Raw genomic sequence first — 22,724 nt, forward strand, 5'->3', positions numbered from 1 at the left:
CACAGGAAGAACCTACCCTCTCTTTCTGAAGACATAAATGCATCTGGCAGCCAGTTCATTAAAAGAAAAGCCAGTAGTTCTGTGGGTACCAATCTGAAAGATGTTGGACCTACCCTCTCTTTCTGAAGATATAAATACATCTGGCAGCAAGTTCATTAAAAGAAAAGCCAGTAGCTCTGTAGGTACCATCTGAAAGATGTTGGAATTTTAAATAGATGTTGCCAGAAGACATTTCTAGGAGGTGCTGCTCCATGAAGGTCTGGGACTCTGTGCCACCCTGAATGGAGTTCTAGCACCATGCCTCTACTCACTGGGACTCAGTCTCTATGGGTCTACTCAGAACCACACTTTTAACCCCTTCTCCCAAACACAGGGCATCCATTAAAAGTGACACCCTATCCACCATTATGTGGCTCCACTGCAGGTTCCCTGTATCTCAGCCCAGTAAGGGTGAGAAATTCAGGTAACAAGATACATCCCTGGCGATGCTACAGGTGCTTACTGTGGCCCTCCTCCTGAATTGTGTTTCAAGTCTCTGCCAGGCTCCCAGCCTCTGGTTAGCCGCTGGGGCTCAGCAACATGGATACTTGGTGAACAGGGAGGAGCAAGGTGGGAGAAGAGAATTCAAGAACCCTTCCCTCAATGACAATGGGCCGCCAGGCCAATTAGGAAGCAAAGACAAACCACAGGTATCAACTTCTGTCTGTCGCTCAGGTGTAGTCCAGGCATTTGTCATCTCCAGAGCCACCGCTGTTGGCTGCAATTCCTACCATGGGAAACAGTGGTGCTATAGCACCTGCACCTGTAGTTATGGAGTTCATGTAGCAAGATGGCATTTTGCCACACCCTAACTGCATGGCATGCATCCGCAATTACATAGACACTTTGGGGAAAAACGATGTATTCTGACTTGAGACTGTAGAAGGAAAATTAGAAAGCCAGGCAACCATCAATCCATCAATCCAAGATTTGTAAATCACTCCATAGCTCCTTCTGTTGAGGGATGATCAGAACATGTTTTCCCAACTCTTCCTCTGTCTTTTATTATGGCTTCAGATCTGGGACCCTGGGAAGTGTGGCCCAACACAAGCTTTTCCTAATACAGAGACTTCAAAAAAAGGGGGGTGGCTTAAAAAGTGGTTGTCCCCATGTCACCCCATCTTGGGGACCTCACAGCTGTGTTAAGCAAGGTTTGCTTCCTCCAACAGGGCCACTGGGTGCCCCAGCTCTGTTCACATAGTCAGAGATTCTCACTAGTTCTCTCCAGACCTGGGCATTTGGGTGCTCTGGAGAAGGTACTGGGGGCTTAGGGACACAGGGCAACCCTAGGGTTTGATCTCTGCTCCAGCAAAGTACTCAACATGTCAGAGCCCCTCACTCTGCAGCCAAGCTGAGTTTTCCTGTGGCAGTATGCAGAGGGCAGAACCTGCCATTTTGAATGGCTGTGCACATTTGGGAAGAATAAGGCAGAGATGAATGGGATGGGAGGCAGTCGTCAGCTGCAGCTGGCAGTACCCCAAAGCAGCCCACAGCACCCCTCAGCAGTCAGGTGGAAACAGATCCTACTGAGGGCTCCAGTTCTGTGACTTCTCTTGAATCTTGCTGACTTGACTCCAGGGTACCAGAGATGTGAATTTACTGTCTCCCTTCCAGAGATTTCCACACCTACTCTGTTTCATGGGAGTGTGAAACTGAGTCCGGAAAACACACCATGAGGGACAATGAGAACCAAGAGGGGAATTGGAGAGCGTGTAATAGGACACCTTTCAGGCTGCTGGACCCAGACATCTGGTCTCAGGCTTCAATGTTGCCTCTACTTCCCACAGTAAACAACAGCTGTCTGTATGCACCGAGACCCCAGCAGTGTGGAATTCAGTGGATCTGGTACCTGCTTTAAAGACACCTTGACAGGCCTGATGGGAGGCTGTCAGTGTCACTCTTGTGTAGCAGGAATCTTAGAAGGTCTTATTAATAAAATCAAACCTGTGCCAGGTATTGGGGTGAACTGGAAGATCAGAGAACCAGAACAAGCCACCGCTAACCTCACCTGGCCAACTTCTCAGCTGGTCTTGTTTCCTCAGACTGGAAACCTCTGTGTCCTCATCCCAATGGCTCTCAACCGAACTGCTGCTCAAAAGTCTGAAGCTTAACCAGCCAAATGCTTCTAGTTTCTGGTCCTCATGCCTTATTATACATTTCTGCTTTCTACCACCACTCCCTGGGATTAAAGGCGTGAGTCACCATGCTTGGCTGTATCCTTCCTTGAACACATGGATTTCTGCCTCTGGAATGCTAGGATTAAAGGCGTGTGCTACCACTGCCTATCCTAAGTATCTAGTGGCTTTTCTGTTTTCTGACCCCAGATAAGTTTATTAGGGTACACAATATTTTGGGGAACACAATACCACTACACTCTTGCTTTTGGCATCACTAGAAATTCAAGGCACTTCTCCATGTAGGAGGATGACAGACCCTGTTTCATGATGCTGTTAGCCAGGTTGCCATATTTAGTGGGTCGTTGGCTCTTCAGTGAGCTCACAGGTCTCTGATTCTCCCCGGTGATCCATAGACCCCTGAGAATATGAAACTGGACATGTAGCTCAGTTAGAAAGCCCTGGTAGACTCGCTTCACAGCCCTGCATATAACCAGGTATGGAGCTGTAATCCAGCCCTTGGGAGGTGGAGGCAAGAGGATCAGGAGCTCAAAATCACTCTCGGCTCCGTAGTAAGTTGGAGGCCATCCTGGGCTACATGAGGCCCTATCTCAAACAAGCAAGAAGATACAGGCCAAGCCATGGGCTTTAGCCCTGTAGATACTGCTCCAGGAAAAGTCTCACTAAAAATGTCTCCAATCATAGAGTATGTCTCCAGTCTGTCTCCACTTCCCCACACCTGCCAGTGCCTTAAGAGAAAAAGAGGCTGCAAATTAAGGTACTCATAAGTGTCCTTGGATTTGCCGCACAGCATGGCTGGCCTGGAAGGTGAAAATTCTGTAAGAAAACCAAAACAACTTCAGCACAGGAGTGAAAGATAAAGATGCCGCCGCCTGGTGGTTGCCTTAGGCATGCGCAGAACAGACTCCTGCTCTCAGGGAGTTGATTTGTGAGAATTTGCGGCTCTCTGATGATAATGAGCCTCGCAAGCACTGTGTAATATGCAAATAACACAGTGCTGATTAGCATGAGAGGCTTCAAGCCTTGTGAGGTAAAAGCTGCATTTGCCTTCTGGCTTGATGTTCTCTGATTTCTTTTTTAACCCCCCATTAAATTCTGCTCCCGGCACCTTGGATAACGTATTTAGTGGCAGGAGAAGGCAGCAGATGCAAGCAAGAATAAATAAGATTTTCCATATTTAGAATGAGGCCATTTATTTCCGAGTACAGATCTATCAGGCGTGTTATTTATGTACTTTGCAATTTTTCTTGGACCCAGAATCCAAAGGGTGCTTTGGTGGAAGCAGGGCTGTGCAGGCCATCATGGCGACAGCTGAGCTCTTGGCACAGTTCCTGTAGGATGAGCCTAATTCCACCTCACTGGCTCCACTCTATTTGGGTCTGTTCTTGCCTCATTAAAAGATGACAATCTGCAGTGCTGAAACTAGCCAGGCAGATGGGTTCTCCTGTGTTGAGCTGCACAACAGAGTGGAATACCACAGGTTAGCAGGGGTACAGCATTCTTATTTGCACAAATGCAGAAATCAAGTAACTAACCAAGCTCAGCCCATCCCTGCCCTATGATTGGGGGTGATGGGCTCAGGCTCCTCCATCATCACTGTGCCATGGTCGAATGGGTTCCACGTGGGACTCTGGGTCAGGACTTCACATATCCCAGATACTAAGCAAGCTGCCATCGTCCCTGAGCCCATCCCTCGGTCTCTCAATGGGTTCTAATAGTATTGCCACATGCCTGCGTCTTGCAAATGCTCACTAACTACTGTAGTAGGAAAACACATGCACTTGGCTCGGTGACACCTGCCCTTCCCATCTCATTAGACTGCAGTGAGGTTCAAAGGACACAGCCACACATTGTTTGATTGGACGTTGGGGAGAGATGGGTTATGAATATTTGGTTTATGCAGCATTTAAGCAGAGAAAGAAGGATGCTCAGGCAAAAAAAAAAAAGGCTAGCCTATGTAAGAGTTTGCAGAGGTAGCTAGAGAACATTCTAGTTTTAGCATTTGAGGTGGGAGAGAAGGGGCATAACTAAGTGGAAACATTCTGCCTTGGACCTGAGTTCCAAAAGCATTAATAAAATTTTGGACTCCCCACGAAGTCCCCAGTGTCCCCTCTGGTCTGTTGATGAGAATATTAAAGGCCTCCCTTGTGAGAAGGGCAACTCCAGGTTGGGCGTGGGACACAGCCCTGATGTAGCACCTCCCTACTCGGACTTTCTTGGTAGACTAGTGACAAAGTCCCTCCACTGTGAGATCCCCTCCCCTCCCTGTCCCACCCCAAGCTTGACTGTTCCATTCTGCCTCAATCATCCCTGATAGAGGTAGCATGCTGTAAGCTCTTCTCAAGCTTCTGGAAGTTTCTCCTGGGGTGATTTGTTCATACAGTAATTCTGGCAGCCAGAGTTACTTTTGTCTCTTTGGCTGGATTACAATTTGCCAAAAAAAACAAAACAAAACAAAATGCCACGGGGCAAACACTTCGAGGCCTGGTTCGGGGCTTAGGATCCTCTGTGCTATTTAGATTTAAGCAAAGGAGAATTCACGCTGTCTGTTGTTTCTACTAGAAAAATAAGTTGACATTTTCTGCCAACCATCACAAAACAAACAGAAGATTTATTCAAAGAGCCAGATAAACACCTGATCCTCTGAAACTCAAGTCGATATTCTGTCTTTACCTTGGAAATGACTCCATAGGAAGGAGGCAAAATCAGACCTGGGCAGCCTTCTCTAACTCAGGCGTAAGTCCCATAAATCCAGAGAGCTGTCACTTACTGCTGCTCCCTCAGCCTTGCAGGACCTCGTGGTTCTGCGTCACTTACCACTGATGGCTCCAGTCATCATTTTGCAAGTGTTCTTGGAACAGACGTGCTGGAAGAGGGATGAGAGACCGCAATGGCAATCTTGCCTTGCAGAAAGCAGCAGAGCTACTTCAAGCCCCTTCACAGAAACGGTCTATCCGCACAGTCACACTCTTGCCCTGTCTGTCCTGTCCAAGGGAAAAGTCCATCTCCCCACTGTGCTTTGTTAGAAGCCAGAGAAGGTTCTAGAACTTCAGCACTTGTGGGAGGAACAGAGAGGACATGGCTGAGCTGGGAACTTCTGGACAGGTACAGGCCAGCTGCTGCTTCCACTTTTTTGTTTTTGTTTTTCGAGACAGGGTTTCTCTGTGTAGCCCTGGCTGTCCTTGAACTCACTCTGTAGTCCAGGCTGGCCTCGAACTCAGAGATCCACCTGCCTCTGCCTCTTGAGTGCTGGAATTAAAGGCATGGGCCACCATGCCCAGCTGTGTCAGCTTCCTATCCAGGATACATTCCCCACCCTCTGATGGAAGCAGGGGGCAATGCTAGAAAACCTTCCCCAGGCCTCCAGCTGAGCACTAAGGTGTTGCACCGCCCAGTGCTTCTGTTTGTTTTGAAGTCAGTTGTTGAGCGCTTTCTGTTTGCAAAGCACTTTCAAAGGCTGTGTTTGGAACAGGTACTTCTCAGTTATGGCCTGTTCAGAACCCAGACGGTGCAGACTGGGTCGAGAAAGCTAGAAGGTTCTGGGGGTGAGATGCTGTTGTGGACATGGAGACAAATCAGTTGTGCCCCATACTGTACTGGAAACAAGGGAAAGACCAGAAGTAGATGTAGCACTCAGGAATGGGCGTTCACCTCAGATGATGCATCTCAGTTTAGCTCAACTGGAGTCATTCACAGAGCACCTCCTAGCCCCTGCATGGTGTGGCCATTTGCCCTCTAGCTGGGGATGAATTCCTCCAGGACATCACTCTAATACAGAGGGACAGTTAGCAAAGGAACTGAGGGGTGTTCAGCACAGCATGCCTACTACAAATGGCTGGATTTCCCTTCTCAGCAAAAGCACTCACATCCCCACTTCCAGTCCTGTCCAGACTCTAAATCACACACTGTCACTGTGTTCTAAACAGCTTATATGGAGCTCAGGTCAGGATGCTGGAGTTATAAGGTGGTGGTGAATGGGTATGGCATGGAACTGTGCAGTTTGAGAATGTAACATCATGTAATAAATGAAGATATGCCTAGGACCCTAATCCACTGTTCACCCTTAGAGAAGACCCTGAATGTACCTGTCACCCTAATCCACTGTCCATCTCACCCTGAGAGGAGTCACTGGGTATACCTGTGACCCTGATCCACTCTCCCTTCACTGTTAGAGAGGACACTGGCTATGCCTGTGACACTGATCCACTGTCCACCTCACTCTTAGGGAGGTCACTGGGTGTGCCTGTGACACTGATCCACACTGTCCACCTCACTCTTAGGGAGGTCAATGGGTGTACCTATGACCCTGATCTACTGTCACCTCATGCTTAGAGACGTCACTGATTTACCACCAGCATTATCCTAGCATTAGGTCCATGCAGTTGCCTTTCTCAAATGGTAGAGACAGCTACTGTTATCACTGTCAAAGGAATACTGGAGTTGGTAAGGACTTGGTCACCTCCTGGTCAGTGTCCCCATCATGAGTGCAGCTTGGATTTGAGAATAGGTTAGCTAGCCTAGGGACACAGTCTTGGCTTAGAGTAGAATAATTCTAACGTGCCCATCTGGAACCAGAACTTCATCCTCTGGAGTGTAGCACATGGTCCACTGTGTAACCCCAGGAAACAGAGAGACGGGCAGAGGATGGGGACTGAACAGGTGAGAAGGGCTGAGCTGAGCCCAGGGTGTGCTTTGCTGGCTTCCATTCATATTCTACAGCAAGGGGACATCCTGTGTGTGTGGCTGACACCCGTGCTACTGCTACTGCGTATGTGACAGAAATAGGTTCCCATTCACTTAGAATCCTCACACCAGCCTGAGGACTAAGGGTGGACTCTTGTCCTTTCACTATCGGAACCAGAAGTAAGTCATGAGCCAATTCTGCAGCGCCCGGGACCCACCCAAGAGCCATTCATAACTTAGAGCTAATTAACCTTTTCTTTAATAAACCTTGCAACCTAATTTCCTGTCTGGTACGTATTGTGTTTTCACTGATACTAGGAAATAATTATACAGAACATCTCAGTCTGATTAGGGCAAATGCTCGTGAATTAGGGTTTTCTTTGAATATATGTACTAGATGGTCCTCCCTTCAGTTCTTCTGAAAAGCAAATCTTATTCATTTTTATATAATATTCTGTTAATTCTTTGAGAATTTTATACAATGTATTCTGACCATATTCAGCACCCCCCAACTCTACTCAGATCCACCCAACCCCCCACTTCAAGCCGATTGAGTACAGTTGGTGTTGGCCAACTACTTTTGGGTATGGGCCTGCCCTGGAGTGTGGTTGACCTACCAGGGGTCACACCATTAAAGAAAACTGACTCTCCCAAGCAGCTGTCAAATACCAATGGCTCCTTGACTAGGGGCAGGACTTCACCCCCCCCCAGACCCCTCCATCCTGGGGTTTTGTCTGGTTTGAGCTTGCACAAGTTTTGTGTGTGCGGTCGCACCGTTGTGAGATCTCATGTGCAGCCGCTCCACTGTGTCCGGAATCCTTGCACCGTATCCTTGCAGTTGTCCACTGCTTCTGGCTCCTACAATCTTTCTACCCACTCTTCTTTGAAGATCCCTGAGCCTTGAGGGGAGGGATGTGGTATAGACATCATGTTTAGGCCTGAGCCAAACCGTAAAGAAATATTACCTATAGTTTAAGGCAATCATTTTGTTTTGTATCAAATATGTCGTCTTTCATAAGAGGATGAAAATTAAAGCCTGCCCTTTGTAAGAACTCTTGGTAAACACAAACCATGGCTGGTAGCTGAGTCCCTGGGTTTAAAGTTCTCATCTGAGAGTCCCTGTTTCTTTTCACTTTCTGATGCATATTAAGAGAATGATCAGCTTTGGAAAAACAGCAGGAAGAAAATTATAACTGTAGGGAAAGGAAAACTCATTACAGAGTTGATAATCCATTTTACCTGAGACACTAAACCAATCACTGGGTAGATTACTACGGTCACATCAAAGCTACAGTATTATGTGCAATGTTCTGCTTGAAAGTGGACATATTTCAGGAACAGTTTATACAAGCTTTGGTCCATCCTGAGCACAGGTGCCAGCCACCTCCAGGCTGCCTGGCTGCCTGGCTGCCTGGCCTGGCCTCAAAGAGGGCTCATAGGTAGGAGAGTTAAGGCTCTGAAGTTCCCAGAAGTCAAACAGCCTTGAGCTCTGATTGCACGGATGGGCACTGGTGTGGTAGGAGAGAGGGGAGAAAAGGAGATGGACGAACAGCACTGACCCCTTAACTTCCCACCCCGGGGCCCCATGAGCCATGGGCTGTTGCTGGAGGGTGGGGACTCACAGTGCCCACTGCCATGACTGCTGTTTTGGGGAGGGATCTCTCATGCAGCAGTTGAGCCCATCTGTGTTTACCAGGAACTCAGTGCTGCTGGGTCTTAGAGGAATTCAGTGAAAGACGCACACGCACACACACACACACACACACACACACACACACACACACACACACACACACACACACACACAGTGTTTAGCCTATATTTTTTAGAAGAAAGGAAAACAGAGGCGCCCAGAATTAGGCTTCTACCTAAGGTTAAGAGAAGGGTATACTGAGGTTTGAAGGTTAGAGATGTTGGAAGGAAGCAGTCTGCACTTCCTTCGGTCTCTACCTTCTGTCAGTCCTTCCTCCCTGGGTGCACTGGCCCCCTGAGGAGGAGCTGCTGCTGCTGCAGCAGGGAGGTAGTATGGTGAGCACAGTTGAGCTGCAGTGGCTTACTTGGATTGTGCTATTGCAGAGGAGATGCATCTTTATACATGACATAAAAACGGGACACTAGGGCCAAGTGGCTCAGCAGGTAAAGGCATTTGCCACCAAGCCTGGGGATCTGAGTTCAATCCCCGTGATTGGAGGGAGAGGACCAACTCCTAGTTGTGTCTGACTTCCACACACTTTCTGGGACATGTACCCACGCACAAAATAGTGTAATAATGTAACAATGTAATAATGCTTGCTTTTGGAAAATAAGCAGTGGAAGGCAGCTGTGGTGAGATCGGTGAAAATCTGCCCATTTCCTCCTCAGCAGTGTGAGCCTTTGGCAGTTTCCTTTTTCCAATTTCATGGGCAGGATGGGCTGCTTCCCTCTCCACCAGAGCCCGCAGGCCCCTCATGGCAGGCTCCGATCCTCATGGCAGGCTCCGATCCTCTCTCAGCTAACCTCTTCACATGTTTGATTATCACTTGATTATCTCCCCCAGTGAGGACCCTCTTGTGCTCTGATGGCTCCTTCACATCCGCTCTCAACATGCAGTGTGGCAGGGAGAAGGAGATGCTGCTTTCTGATACAAGCCTCAAGCAGGCACAGAGCCTCTTCAGGAAGCATCTCGTCCCTCTCGCCCAGTACAGAGTGGTAACAAAAGACCATGGCGTCACCCACAGGCCTGCAGCCAGCAACTGCCACCAGAGGCCAAAGGCTGCCTTGCCCCCTCCCTTCCCTTCCTGCCCTGAGTCTTTCAGTTCCAACTCCAAGCAGGCCCCAGCTCCCCTCTTCTGAGTTCCAGCTGGGACTTCCACGTTACATATGACCTTGAACTAAAACCTACACTCCTGTTTCTCAGGGAAGAGCCAGAACCAATCAGCAAACACTGTACTCATACCCAGACTGTAGGGCTTCAAAATGATGCCTCTGCTCTTCAACTCACTATGTCTCTAAGAATGCCCCTGAACTCCTGATCCTCCTGCCTCCACCTCCCTCCTGGTTCTTAAATTATTCTCAGTGTGTCTGTCCATAGTGTGTTCTCAGTCTGCTGTGTTAGGTTGTCACCGAGTGAATGGATGGCTGGATGCCAAACAAATGAGTGAATGAGAACTTTGATATATATAACAGTGGAGCAAAAAAAAGAAAAGGGGTATATGCATGACACTCTGGTATTCATTTGGATAAGAGGTCCATGAATCGAAGGCTTTGGGGCCATGACTTCAGGTCCCTCAAGTGCCCATTAAACAAAGATGGAGAAAGAAGGGTCAAGGAAAGCCATAGCAACAAGGGTAACCCAGGAACAGGAGCCTGCTTCCTGGCTCAGGTGTTCCCTTTGCTTCATTTTTCCTACACAAAACATTGGTCATTTAAGTTGCTCTGAGTGAACCTGAACATGATGACCTCGGACAGTGACATCTTTGAATTGGGCTGAGCCTGGCAGGGCTCTCTTCTGTACTTACAAGGTATACAAAAGGCCAGGGGAGGTGTGCCCCGTCTGTGACGCTGGCTGGCTGGCTTCCAACTACTCAGAAACAGCTCTGCTGCAGAGGAAGAGACCATAAGTGTGCAGACCTACCTTTTATGCCCCCAGCCCACTGAGTCAGAGAGAATACACATGCAAGAGGGCTTAGGAGAAAACAGATTTCTTCTGTTCCTAGTGAAACAGGAACAGACCCTGGCCTCTTGTCCTCACTTTGCCTTGCCTCAGAAAATGAGATCTATGGACCTGGAGAGACCATCTGTGGAACACATTAAGGCTCCCTGTGGGATACTAGCTAGGACTGTTTTCAGAAAAGTCCCCAAGTTTCCCTATTTCCCTTTCCATCTCACATCTGTGGCACTCTGAACCACCTTCAAACTTCCTTCCAGCTGAACTTGAATGGTGGATCTGTAGGTCAGGGACCCCTGCACCCAGCCACCAAGAGGACTTCACATCCTTGCCACTGTGAGGGACCTTTCCTCCAGCCCATAGGTTTGGGTCCTGGTATCAGTCCCTCCCGTCTGAGCTGGATGTTGTCCCCAAACAGCTGTCCACCAGGTCTGTACAATTGCCCTTCTGTGTCCCTTAGCAGTGAGCTCCCTTTTCACAGAGCTGGCCAGATGGAGAAGAGCACACACTCTACCTGGGTCAGGTCCCTTGTGGATTTTGATGGGATGCTAGCAGGCAGCCTTGCCTTCCACTTGGAAATAGCAGTAACTGTCCAGTTCTGCATGGTACCGACTAGAGGAGCAAGCTGTCCAGTGAAAAGCCTGATCCTCAGGTGTTTCCCATCTTAGGGGTGTCTGAGGCCCAAACCACAGTGTCACACCCTTATCTTCACTCCAACCAACAGGAAGCAGGGAAGAGAGGCAATGATTGTCACACCCTGTCCCCTGTGCAGAATCTAGACTCAGAACATGCCACACCTGCCCTTTGGAGGCTAGCAGATGGTTTTTCTCTCCATATGACAATAACTTATTGACTCTCTGTCCAGAAGCAGAGGTGGCAGGGGTGGTGGGAGTAAGTTCCAGGCTCCACCACTTTGCCTTCCTGATTTCCTTTGGATGTCTGTTTTCCCCCAGGTCCACTATGGTCTGCTCTGATCGCTCCCATATCACTTGGAATTGGCAGCTCCCATGTTGTTTGTTATGAACTTCTAAACTGTCTCTACCATATGGCGCAGGCCTTTGTGCAGGTGGGAGGCTCAAGCTTTGACCAATAATGTTAACACAGGCTTTCAGACACATCTTCCAACATCTGTTGTCACTGCATGTTCTTCCTGTGTCTGTCACTTCTCCATGCCTCAGGACACTGGCCAGATTGGACTAAGGTCAGCAAAACCTCAACCTAGTTTACATGTAATGACCACTGTGCATCAACCTGTTTTCAAGTGAGGTCACACTCAGGTAGGGTGAGAATATCAACATTTCTTTTAGGGACACAGTTCTACCTGTGATGCTGCTCTGGGGGAACCTATAATTTCTCCATTTAAGAGGGATTTTCCCCCAAAACTGGGAAGCAGACTTCATGTGTGATGCCATGGCTGTATACACTCTGACCCAATGCCAGTGCCCACTTGATCAGAGAACATGCTTGCCTCCATCCAGCCATGTTTTGTCTTGTGTTGCATTATGATGTACAGGTGAAAACTGTACATGTATATGTCCATCCTGTATAACTACTAAAACAGTCTAGTTAGCAAATATATGACATCCTGCGTGTCCTGTGGGGAGAACACCTCAGATCTCCTTTCAGTCATTTTCATGGGAATGATGCATTAGTGACCCCTGTCATCCCGGTAGGGATTGTCTTCTTGACCTCCAGACTCAGGCCCTTTGACCCACATGCCCCTACTCCTCACCCTACCCACTTCTCCTAGTTAGTTTCTATTGCTATTATTTAAAAAAAAAAAAAAAAGCACCAGGATCAAAAGCAACTTGGCAGAAAAAGGGTTTTAGTTCACCTTACAGCTTACAGTCCTTCATGAAGGGAAGTCAGGACAGGAAACTGGAGGCAGGAACTGAAGCAGAGACCATGGAACTCTGATTACTGGCTTGTTCCCCGTGAATTGCTCAGCCTGCTTTTTTGTGTAACCCGAATCAGCTGCCTAAAGATGACACCATCTACAATGAGCTAGACCTTCCACACAATTCATTAATCAGGAAAATGAACTGCAGGTGTACCTACCGGCCATCTGATTGGAAGCATTTTCTCAATTGACGTTCCTCTTTTCAAATTACTCTTGCTAATATCAAATACACACACACACACACACACACACACACACACACACACACACACACACACACAGCAACCAGGACACTGCTGCTGGTCACTGCCTTCTCTCTGCTTCTATTACTCTATCTTTTATAGATCCCACATGCAATTGAGATTGTATGCAGTTTCTAGTTTGCCTTCCTGTGTCCAGCTTATAACACTTAACCTGGTGTGCCCCAGGTTCACACTTATTACAGTGTCAAGATTTCTTTCTCTGCCATCATTCAGGCCCAGACTATTCACCAAAGCTGGCTGTGGAGCTTCTGCATGAAAGGGGACACAGTACTCCCCATCTCCAAGTCACCATGAGTCACAGTCCTCATCCGGGTAGACAGCACTCACACACCCACAGCATCTCACCAGTTTGCACTCCGCTTCACACTTGTCAAATGTGGTAGCATGAAATGGAGGCCTCCAAGCAACCTGTATGACATTGACCTTTATCCCTTGAGTCAATTGGAGGTTTGTCCCACTAGACACACCCTTAAGGCAGTCCGCACAAATGAACAACACTGCAAATGACTTCGTCAGCAACAGAGAAACCAGCCCATGTTCCTGTGAGCTGAGCTGTACATATCCTCCCCCTGAGTCTTACAGAGAAAATCATGGATGAGCTGGTGTCCTCAAATGTGTGTGTGTGTGTGTGTGTGTGTGTGTGTGTGTGTGTGTGTACTGAAATTGTGCACCAACAGAGCGAGGTGAGAGGAAAACGGGTCTTCCTGCTTCCTGAGTTGTTGTACTTGCTTAGAAAGGTGAGCTGTTCATTTTGTTCCAAGCAAAGGGTTCACGGAATAAATCCTCTTGATGAAATGGGGATTCTTTCCCTATCTGCAGATCTCTGTTTTCAAAGTACATCTGGCTCATCCAAGTTACACAGACGCCTCATTAGGTGAGGGATGTTGGAGAAAGTGTTTGCAGAAGATTCAGAAAAGGCTCTGTTGTCAGGGTTCCGTCTGCCCCATAGTTCCCTCTTGGTGTCTTACACTTAATTCTTTCCTTCATGAGCAGCCAGCACACAGAAGCACGAAAAGCAAACAAAAACAAAACCCACCAAAGAACAGTGTGCCGAAGGACGGGAGGGTAGAGGGAGTGGGAAAGTCTGCAATCCTAGTGTTGTGGGCTCTGCGTTTTGGAGTGGCAGGATAGCCCCACCTCTGTGTGTGTGTGTGTGTGTGTGTGTGTGTGTGTGTGTGTGTGTGTGTGTGTGTGTTCCTTGTGTGCAGGTGCACATGTGTGCATGTGTGTGTTTGTGTGCAGGTGGAGGCCAGAGAGAAACCCCTAGTGTTGATCTTTTAAGTCTCACCCCCTTTTTTTCTGAGATGAGACCCCTCATCAGTAAGTAGGCTCAACTGGTCAGCTGGCCAGTGAACCCCAGAGAACTGCCTGTTTCCACAGCCCCAGCCTGGGGATTGCAAGCATGTGCCACCATTCCAGACTTATTTTACTTACTTGTCCTGGAGACAGGACCCAGGTCTCCTACCTCACACTTTATCAATTGAGTGATCTCTCCATCCCTAGAATATCTTTCTAAATGCCCCAATCTTACCGTGGGGTGCAGTTTGCAGTAGCTAACATATCCCCACCCACCCCTGACATGTGTCACTCTTACCCGCGCACTCCAGGTTCTGGCCCAGCTGTTACAACTCCAGAGATACTCTTTTCTTTATTCAGGAACAATGTGTTTACTCTTACACAGGCATTCCCACATTCAGTAGTGTGAATGAGTTAAAGGGTGAATTGCCAATTTTTTAAAAATAATTTTTACTAATTAAATGTGTTCTTTGGCAATGGCCAGCCACCTTTCTACTGGGCTTGCCTGGGCTGGCTCTTAATGGATGTCTGAAACAGAAGCCAGCTATGAGGCACCTCTGCCGCCTCCCCAGACCCTGGTCCTCCTCCTTCTGCCCCAGCTCTGCCCTGCTAGGCCACAGTGACTGCCAAGTGGTCCCTTCCCTTCTGGCCCTGCAGTGCATTATGTTTAGAAGGTGGCTGTGTTTTCCAGAGACCATCTATGGGGGCTCATTGTTCACCATGCCTTGTGAGTACTCCTGCAGATCAGGTGATGCTGCATAAAGTCATTTTTGAATCTCCTCATTCCAATCTTGCATGTCAAAGTCAGCACTCCCTCTGCTGCTGAAGACCCAGAAAATTTCAAGCCCTGAAGCCTAGCTTGTGCTTTCCTCCTCCTGCTCCTCCTCCTCCTCACTCACTCACTCACCTCTGTGTCCTCACGAGCACTAGAAATGCCCTATGGAGCCGGATGGACACCATGAGATGCCAACACAACTGGAGCAGGTGTCGGGGCTGCACTGAGCCCTTTCATTTCACAGATGGGGACTTAAAAATAGACGGACAGGTTATGACATGAACCCTTAATCCCCCTCTGACTGGCTCTGTGCTCTAGCCTAGGCTGCCCTGGGTGGGAAAAGTCACCTTGACACAGGTATGCACATCAGTGACTCCAGAGTAGGCTGGAATCCCTGACAAGCTATGCCACATGTGGTAAGGAATCAGCACAGGCTCCACAAGCCTGTGGGAAGGTGCTCTGGGGGACATGGAGTGTGGGACAGGATAGTGATCCTTGGTGAGGTTCATAAATTCCTTCAGTATGACCCTAAGGCCACCGTCATCAGAACAGGGAGGAGAAGGTAGAAAAAAACTTCATCAAAAGGCCCCTCTGGGATGCAGCCAGCTCTCAGAGAGACTTGTGAGTCCTCTGCCTGGGCTATGAAATATGTCATGAGTGGCAATCGGGCTAGCGCTGGTGAGCTCTGAGACCTCCCAGTAAGCTTCACCCTTACAAGCTGCTCTCCATCCCCAGGCGCTGAGACTGGCGCAGCCCCAGTCCTCCCAGTGTGTCTTCCCGCTTCGTGCCTCTGCCTGTAACTCCCAACTATTTCAGCTTCCTCTGCTCTCAGCTAGGTAGGTATACACGGAAATTTCCTCTTCTGTGTGTCTTCAGCTTCCTACCTCTCCAGACACAAAGAGCAGGTTGGGATGACAGTGGCCTCCTGTGTCAGGGGTTCATCACTATAAAGACAGTCTAGAGGGACTTCTTAATACTTTGAGTCTGTTTCTGTACCAGGATCCCTGGGGGTTGCTGATTCCCAGCTCCTGGCTTGTAGTATTTGGGCAGTATCTTTTCTAGATGTGTTTAAAACGGAGTAGAGGCCGGGTGAGGTGGGATGCACCTGTCATCCCAGCACTTGAGAGATGGAGGCAGGAGAGTCACTAGTTTAAGACCAATCTGAACTCTGTAGGCAAGGCCCTGTCCCAGAAATAAAACAACTGAAAGAAAAAGGATTTTCTCCCTAACCCTACCAAGTTCATCTCTCTCTGACTCTGGTGAGTGGAAATGCCTGTGTGTTAGAAGAGATATTGGACACTTCTGACTGGACTCCCATCTCCGTTTCTGTCCTTTCTAGGATGGGTCCATTTTGCTTTGTAGTCACACAGTGAAACTGAGATGTTTAAGGCTGCGGCACCTCTGTAGTCTGAAGACACAGCCTCCTCCTTCTTCCTCTGTGGTAGGGGAGTACATACGGCTACACGGGTCCCCACCTGCCATGGAGAGTCACCTCTTGTCTTCGGCTGAGCCTCCCCATAGCTCCTTCTGCCCCATGGCCTGTCTTCGTGAACGTGCCACAGTGTGAACTGGTTTTCCTCTGGTGTCCTTTGTAAAGTCATATTGATATGACAGTCTGCCTGGCTAGGGGGATGGGGCAGTCAGTAAAAGGGACCTGAGTTCAATCCTCAGAATCCATATAGAAAAAAAAAAAATCTGGGCATGGTGGTGCACACCTTTGAACCCAGCATTCAGGGAAGAGGCAGGTGAGTGTTTGTGAGCTGGAGGCCAGCCTGGTCTACATAGTGAGTTCAGGCCAGCCAGGGTTGGATAATGAGACCTGTCTCAAAAAAAAAAAAAGTAAAACAAAACAAAAAGCCAATCATAGTAACATGTGCCTAGTCTGGCCTACTTGGTGACCTCCAGGCCAATGAGAGACCCTGTCTCAAAGAACAAGGTGAACATCATCTAAAGAACATGTGAGGTCCTCCTCTGGTGTCCACACAGACCACACAGCATATGCACACATGCACCTGAAACACACACACACACACACACACACACACACACACACACACATACACACCCCTACCGCTGTATAACAGTCCAACTCAAAAGCACTCATTAGCAGAAGAAAAGGTAGAAAATTGAATGAGATAATTAAAATCCAATGATTATCCAGTTAAGGAAAAAAAAAAAAAAAAAAGAAGTACTCCTTAGGCCGAGGAATCAAATTTACATACAAGCCAATTTCATGAAATCAGCCTGTGTTTGGCTGAGCTCTAGTTTACCGTGTCAGACTTCACCGTGGGTATCAGACACTTCTGAGCCTGGTGAGGGGAGCTGAGCTGAATGAAAGCATAGAGGTGAAAGCAGACCCACAGGCCCAAGGTGTCGCTTGTCCCTGGCCAGCTTCCAGGGTCATGCAGCCCCCTGAAGCCCCCAGCAGCCCCCTCTAGCCCCCTCCAGCCCCTGCAGCCCCCTTGTGGCCCCCTGAAGCCCTGCATCCTCCCTGTGGCCCCCTGAAGCCCCCTGTGGCCCCCTTGTAGCCCCCTGCAGCCCCCTGAAGCCCCCTGTGGCCCCCTTGTAGCCCCCTGCAGCCTCCTGCAGCCCCCTGCAGTCCCCTGAAACCTTCCACAGCCCCCTGAAGCCCCCTGTGGCCCCCCGCAGCCCCCTGCAGCCCCCTGTGGCCCCCCGCAGCCCCCTTGCAGCCCCCTGCGGCCCCATCTCCCCAGCATCATCTTCTGCTCACCATTCATTCTCTGCTTTGTTTTCCCACAGAGGAGATTCTGAAGAGCCACATCGCTCATTGGTGGTCACCGGATGGCACGAGGCTCGCCTACGCCACCATCAACGACTCTCGGGTTCCTCTTATGGAACTGCCAACCTACACAGGCTCTGTCTACCCCACCGTGAAGCCCTATCACTATCCTAAGGTAGGCAAAGAGCAGGCCCAGTCAAGCCCGAGTCATTCACGCGCTCGTTCGACCACTTGTTCCAAATGTGGAGGTCCTATAATCAGTGTCTTTGCCAGCAGCACAGGAAACACTAATGTGGCATTCAAGTCCCGTCATTGTGGAGTTGAATTTGTTGGCAGGTTTACTTTATTTTAAATAATTGGATGACCATTGATTATTTGTCTGAGTTCCTTAGAAGCAAAATAAATACGTCGCCCCCACTCAGTGACTCCAGGTGACAAAAAGCCTGCACTTCTGCCTCCTTATAGATGCACATTCTGGTAGGTTAGAAGGACTTCTCTCTGTCCAGGTTCCCAGGCTATAGAGAGGCTTGTTGTCCAAAGCACTGCTGGGTCTGAGAGCTTGTGTTCCCCAATATCCGTATGTTGAGACCCCAAGATGGTGGGGTTCTTGAGAAGTGATCAGACCATGGGTGAGGAGCCCCTGTGATTGAGGTTAGTGTCATATGAAGGAGATCCCAGAGAACTCTCTCTTCCATCCCAGCCAATGTGAGGAGGCAGTGAACAGGCTCCATCTCTGAGGCCCTGGCCCTCACCAGACAGGAAATCAACAAGAACCTTGATCTTGGACTCCCAGCTCCAGAGCTGTGAGGCTTACATCCCTATTGTTTATAAGTCCCCTGGTCTTGGATATTTTGTTATAGAGACCAAAGTAGGCAAAGACAGACCTGAGCCAGTGGAACAGCCAGGGAGGGTGCAGTGACGTGGGAGGAGCCTCCACACCTCAACTCTGCATCACATCACAGCATCCATGCACAGGGCAGGTCCTGATGCAGAAACTTCCATGACCCCCTCACCTGGAGGCTCTCATCCAGGAACGTGGATACAGCTCCAGCTCCTGAGGTGCACACAGCTGTCTAACCTACTTCTCAATGGCATCACCAGACTGCTTTAAGGCCAGTGGACAAGTAGGATGGCACTCTTGTTGCTGGGCCCCACTCCTGCCTCTGAGGCACCATCCTGCCTCTGCCAGGGAATGTGTGAGCTGAGGCCTCCTCACCCACCTGGTTCATCTAAAAGCTAGCAGTTCATGCCCCCATACTGTGAGAAGTCCCTGGGCCTGTGAAGGACCCATGATGAGAATGAAGTATATGGGCTCCACATGGTTCCCAAAAACATGAGCCAGAGGAAGCAATCACCGAGTGAGCTTGTCTGTTCCAGCTGCCAAACAGAATATCACCGACTTAGGCAACTTTGACCACAGTAGTGTCCTCACAGAGGCTGGATGTCTGAAATTGGGGTGCTGGTGATCCAGGTCCTGGTAAGGACTCTCTTTCTTGTTGGCAGACTAATGTCTTCTCTTGAGTATCATTTTTTAAAACAGAGTCTCAACTGTCCCAGGCTCATCTGGAACTCTCTGTGTAGCTGAGGATGACCTTAAACTTTTGATCCTCTACCTCTCAAGTGCTGGGATTACAGGCATGCATCACCATGCCTAGTTTACACAGTGCTGGAGATTGAGCGCAATGCTCTGTGTGTGCTAGGCAAGCACTCTACCAGTTGAGCCATACCCCCATTATTTCTTCACAAGGCAGATGATGAGAGCTCTGGTATCTTAATGACCTAATGCCATCATAGGGCCCCACCCACATGACCTCATCCAACCCTAATCACCACTCTAAGAGCGCACTTCCAAATACCACCCACCTAGGGCAAGAACTCCAGCACAGGAATTTGGGGTGACTCATTCAGTCCATCTGGTGGTACAGACTCCCACCAGTAAGTAGCCTTTGGGGAGTGTGGTCAGTGCCTGTTGGGGTCCCAAAGTGGAGGAACATGAGTCGCTGCAGACACAGCCTTGTCTCCTTTCCTCTCCTAGGACAGCCTAGCGTAGAGTTGCCATTGACTGGGTATCTCTGCTCTTTTCCCCACCAGTCTCCATTATAATGCAAAGTGCAGGTTAGCTGGACTCAGTTAAAGATAGTGCATGAGACTAAGTCCAAATCTCCCTAGTCCCTCTACATCCCCTAATATACACACACACACACACCCCAGCCATACACATACACACCACTCATACATACATGTGCACACATATATACATACACATACATATATCCTTACAGGTGTCATTATAAGTGACAACCTAAAAATCTAATAGGTTCCTTGATTTGGCAGTGTGCTATGGGACATGTGCTCTCAACCAGGAGTTAGAAAGTGAAATCTTGTTCAGGACTTGGGGTCCCATGTTTTAATAGAAATTCCACAGACTGACTGACAGAGTTCTGGGGTTACTGCCCTGTTCTTTCCTACTCCCAGTCAGAGCTCTGAATTGTACAGCTGCCCGCTTGTTCCTTGCTGTGGGACAGATTCCCTCTAGCCTAAATGTACATAGAGGATGAGGCCATCAGGCCAGAGCAGCCCTGATAAGCCACGTCTCTCCCAGCCCCTCTCAGTCCAGAATTTGTTCTCCAGAGAGAGAGGATGCCTGAAACTGATCAGGACTGTGGCTCCTTACTGAAGAAGACACTCCTGTGAGCTGTGACCCTCAGATCAGTGTTCCATACCACCTATACACGTCCCGCTCTCGTGTCCATGACCCCGCCCCTCTCTCTGCCCTCCTGCATAGTTTTCTTTCCTCTCATGGCTGACCAAGCACCCCCTGACATTGGCAGACTGAGTGAACTGGGAGGAATGGGGAGACGACAAGTTCTGGGAAGCAGCGCTGACCCAGATATCTCTTTGTCCCCTAAAAGTTCTGTATATTAGGCCTACGAGAGAGCTCAGTTGGTAAAATACTTGTCATGTAAGCATTAGGCCTAGAGTTTGATCCCCTCATAAAAATCTGGGTGTGGTGGGATATAGCTGTAACCCTAGCACTGAGGAGGCAAAGACAAAATCCCCAAGGCTTACCCATAAGCCAGCTTTGGTGGGCTCCAGACCCGTGAGAGATGCTGTCATAAGAAAAGAAAGTGGATGGCAACTAAGGATGCTTAACACCCAGTGTTGTCCTCTGACCTCCAAACATTGCAAACATGCACATATGTGGACACACACACACACACACACACACACACACACACACACACACACATTGATCTGTCCTCAACGTAAGTTACGGTCTTTAGCATGAAGCTCCACAGTGCCCAGATATGAGTCTTCCAGATGAGATGTTGCAAAGCCAAGGGGGGGCTCCAGGCCTTATGGCCACTCACTCACACTGCTCCCTCACAGCTCTGTCCCTTCGCTTTGCAGGCTGGCAGTGAAAACCCCAGCATCTCCCTCCACGTCATCGGCTTGAGCGGACCAACCCACGACCTGGAGATGATACCACCTGATGACCCTCGCATGAGGTTGGTTTCTTGCACCACTGGATTAGGAACAAATCAAAGGGGAGCAATTGCTGTAGCATCTCTAGAATGGGCTCTCTTGTAGCACTGGCTAGCTTCCAAGACTTTGTGCTTCCAGCCTTCCTTGCTGATGTGTGGTTTGCTTTCCTAGGGAAAATAAAGGGGGAGCACCAGGAAACATATACCTTTATTCCTTACCTTATATCAGGGCAGATAACCTGCCCCGTGGGAGGGAGGGTCCTCTGGAAAAGCATGTCAGGTCAGCCCCTGTCTCAGCAGGGTCATTTGCACAGCAGACAGATGACATCCTCTAGATGACCAAGTACAAGAAAATCCTGGAACCAGATTTCAGTGAGCAACATCCCATTTTCAGGATTTTAGAGGACCTCTAGCTGACCAGCTCCTATAACTGCCTGATGAGTCCTTCTCTAAGAAGGTCAGACCTCCCAGTGGGTAGCAGCCATGTGCTTCAAAGGGCCTGTGGAAAATCGTGTTGGCCAATCTCTACCAACATCTACAGATTTTCTAGTTAAAGCAGAAAAATGGGAATCCATCTAAGTGACATGATTTGAATATCAACTTCGCCCTTAGAGTCAAGCAGTCTGGGAACTGACACCATCGAGAGTCCAGTTCCATAGTCATTGTACCTCTCTGGTGAGAACGGTGAGAGAGAGGGAGTACAGTATCCCAGGCCCCGCACATCTAAGGCTCAGCATGTCTATAAATGGAGCTGTTTGAGCTGAGAACACCCAGTCTGGAGACCCAAGCCAAAGTTTGCCATATAGTTAGCCTGGGCCTTCATGTTTCAGTCACTTGCAAATCTCCACATTATTAGAAGTTCCTGCCAGTTTCTGGAAGGGCAAGTGCTTGGCTCTCACTCCCCAGGGGAGGGTTCTCCACCACATGCTCACCCTCCATTCTCCTCTTCCTGACATAGCACCCCTCTTTCCCCTAATGTATAGTTTTCTTCACTCCCATGGAGAACCCAGCAAGAGCACTCATTCGACATCAGTAGACAGAGCCAGAAGGGAAGATGGTGGAACCCAGTAGAATTGTGCAGGGGCCTTGGGCACTTGGGGTCTGAGCCCTTGCCAGACAGCATTAGGTAACCCTGGCTGAGTTCTCATAAACCTGAGCCCACACAGCTTCCTAGGGCAGGCAGGTCTCTGGTGGCCCATCACTGGGCAGTCCCCGCTCCATGTGCACTGGTTGAGGAAGACCAGTCAATTTGGCTGATGATGGGTTTTTTTGGCTGAGATAAAACAGCTCAGGTTGTTGTCTCCTCATCTCTCCTGAAGAAGATTCCTCTATGTCATCATTTCCTTCTCAGCCAATCCCTGCCAAGCCTCCAGGGGCCTGGTCCAGCCAACATGCTGAATTAATATGGAAAGTCACCTGGAAAATTTCAGCCATCTGTTTGAGTTAATTGGGAGTCTCGTTTAGTCAATTTGGTGATGCTGTTTCCACAGGCTTGATTAGCTTCAAGGACAATGAAAAATTAGCTGCAGTCAGGACTTGAAGTTTGAAGGCTGGCTTTCAGGTCTTCTGCTTGCTCTAATTTCTTAAGCTAAATGCAATAACACGCTTCGTGAGTAACACAAATTTGTAACACAGATGCCACTCCACCTACTGATTCTCTGTCACACTTCGTTGAGATTTTTTTTAATTTATTTGTTTTTATTTCATGCATGTGAGTGTTTTTGCCTGCATAGACATATGTGCACCACATGCATGCAGTACC

The 22,724-nt window shown here is 48.9% G+C and overlaps 1 protein-coding gene across 6 annotated transcripts in view; it reads left to right on the forward strand.

Annotated features, from left to right (window-relative positions):
• Positions 1-22,724, forward strand: part of Dpp6 (dipeptidyl peptidase like 6) — an 883,656-nt gene that overhangs the window by 772,891 nt on the left and 88,041 nt on the right. For all 6 annotated transcript variants that reach the window (XM_052721907.1, XM_052721909.1, XM_052721906.1 and 3 more), the window contains exons 9-10: positions 17,498-17,652; positions 20,889-20,986. In XM_052721907.1, coding sequence (XP_052577867.1) covers positions 17,498-17,652; positions 20,889-20,986 — 253 coding nt within the window. The remainder of the gene's footprint in view (positions 1-17,497; positions 17,653-20,888; positions 20,987-22,724) is intronic.

This window comes from Peromyscus californicus, unplaced genomic scaffold (assembly GCF_007827085.1).
Source record: "Peromyscus californicus insignis strain IS unplaced genomic scaffold, ASM782708v3 Scaffold_6__1_contigs__length_162567912, whole genome shotgun sequence".
NCBI classification, from domain to species: Eukaryota; Metazoa; Chordata; class Mammalia; order Rodentia; family Cricetidae; genus Peromyscus; species Peromyscus californicus.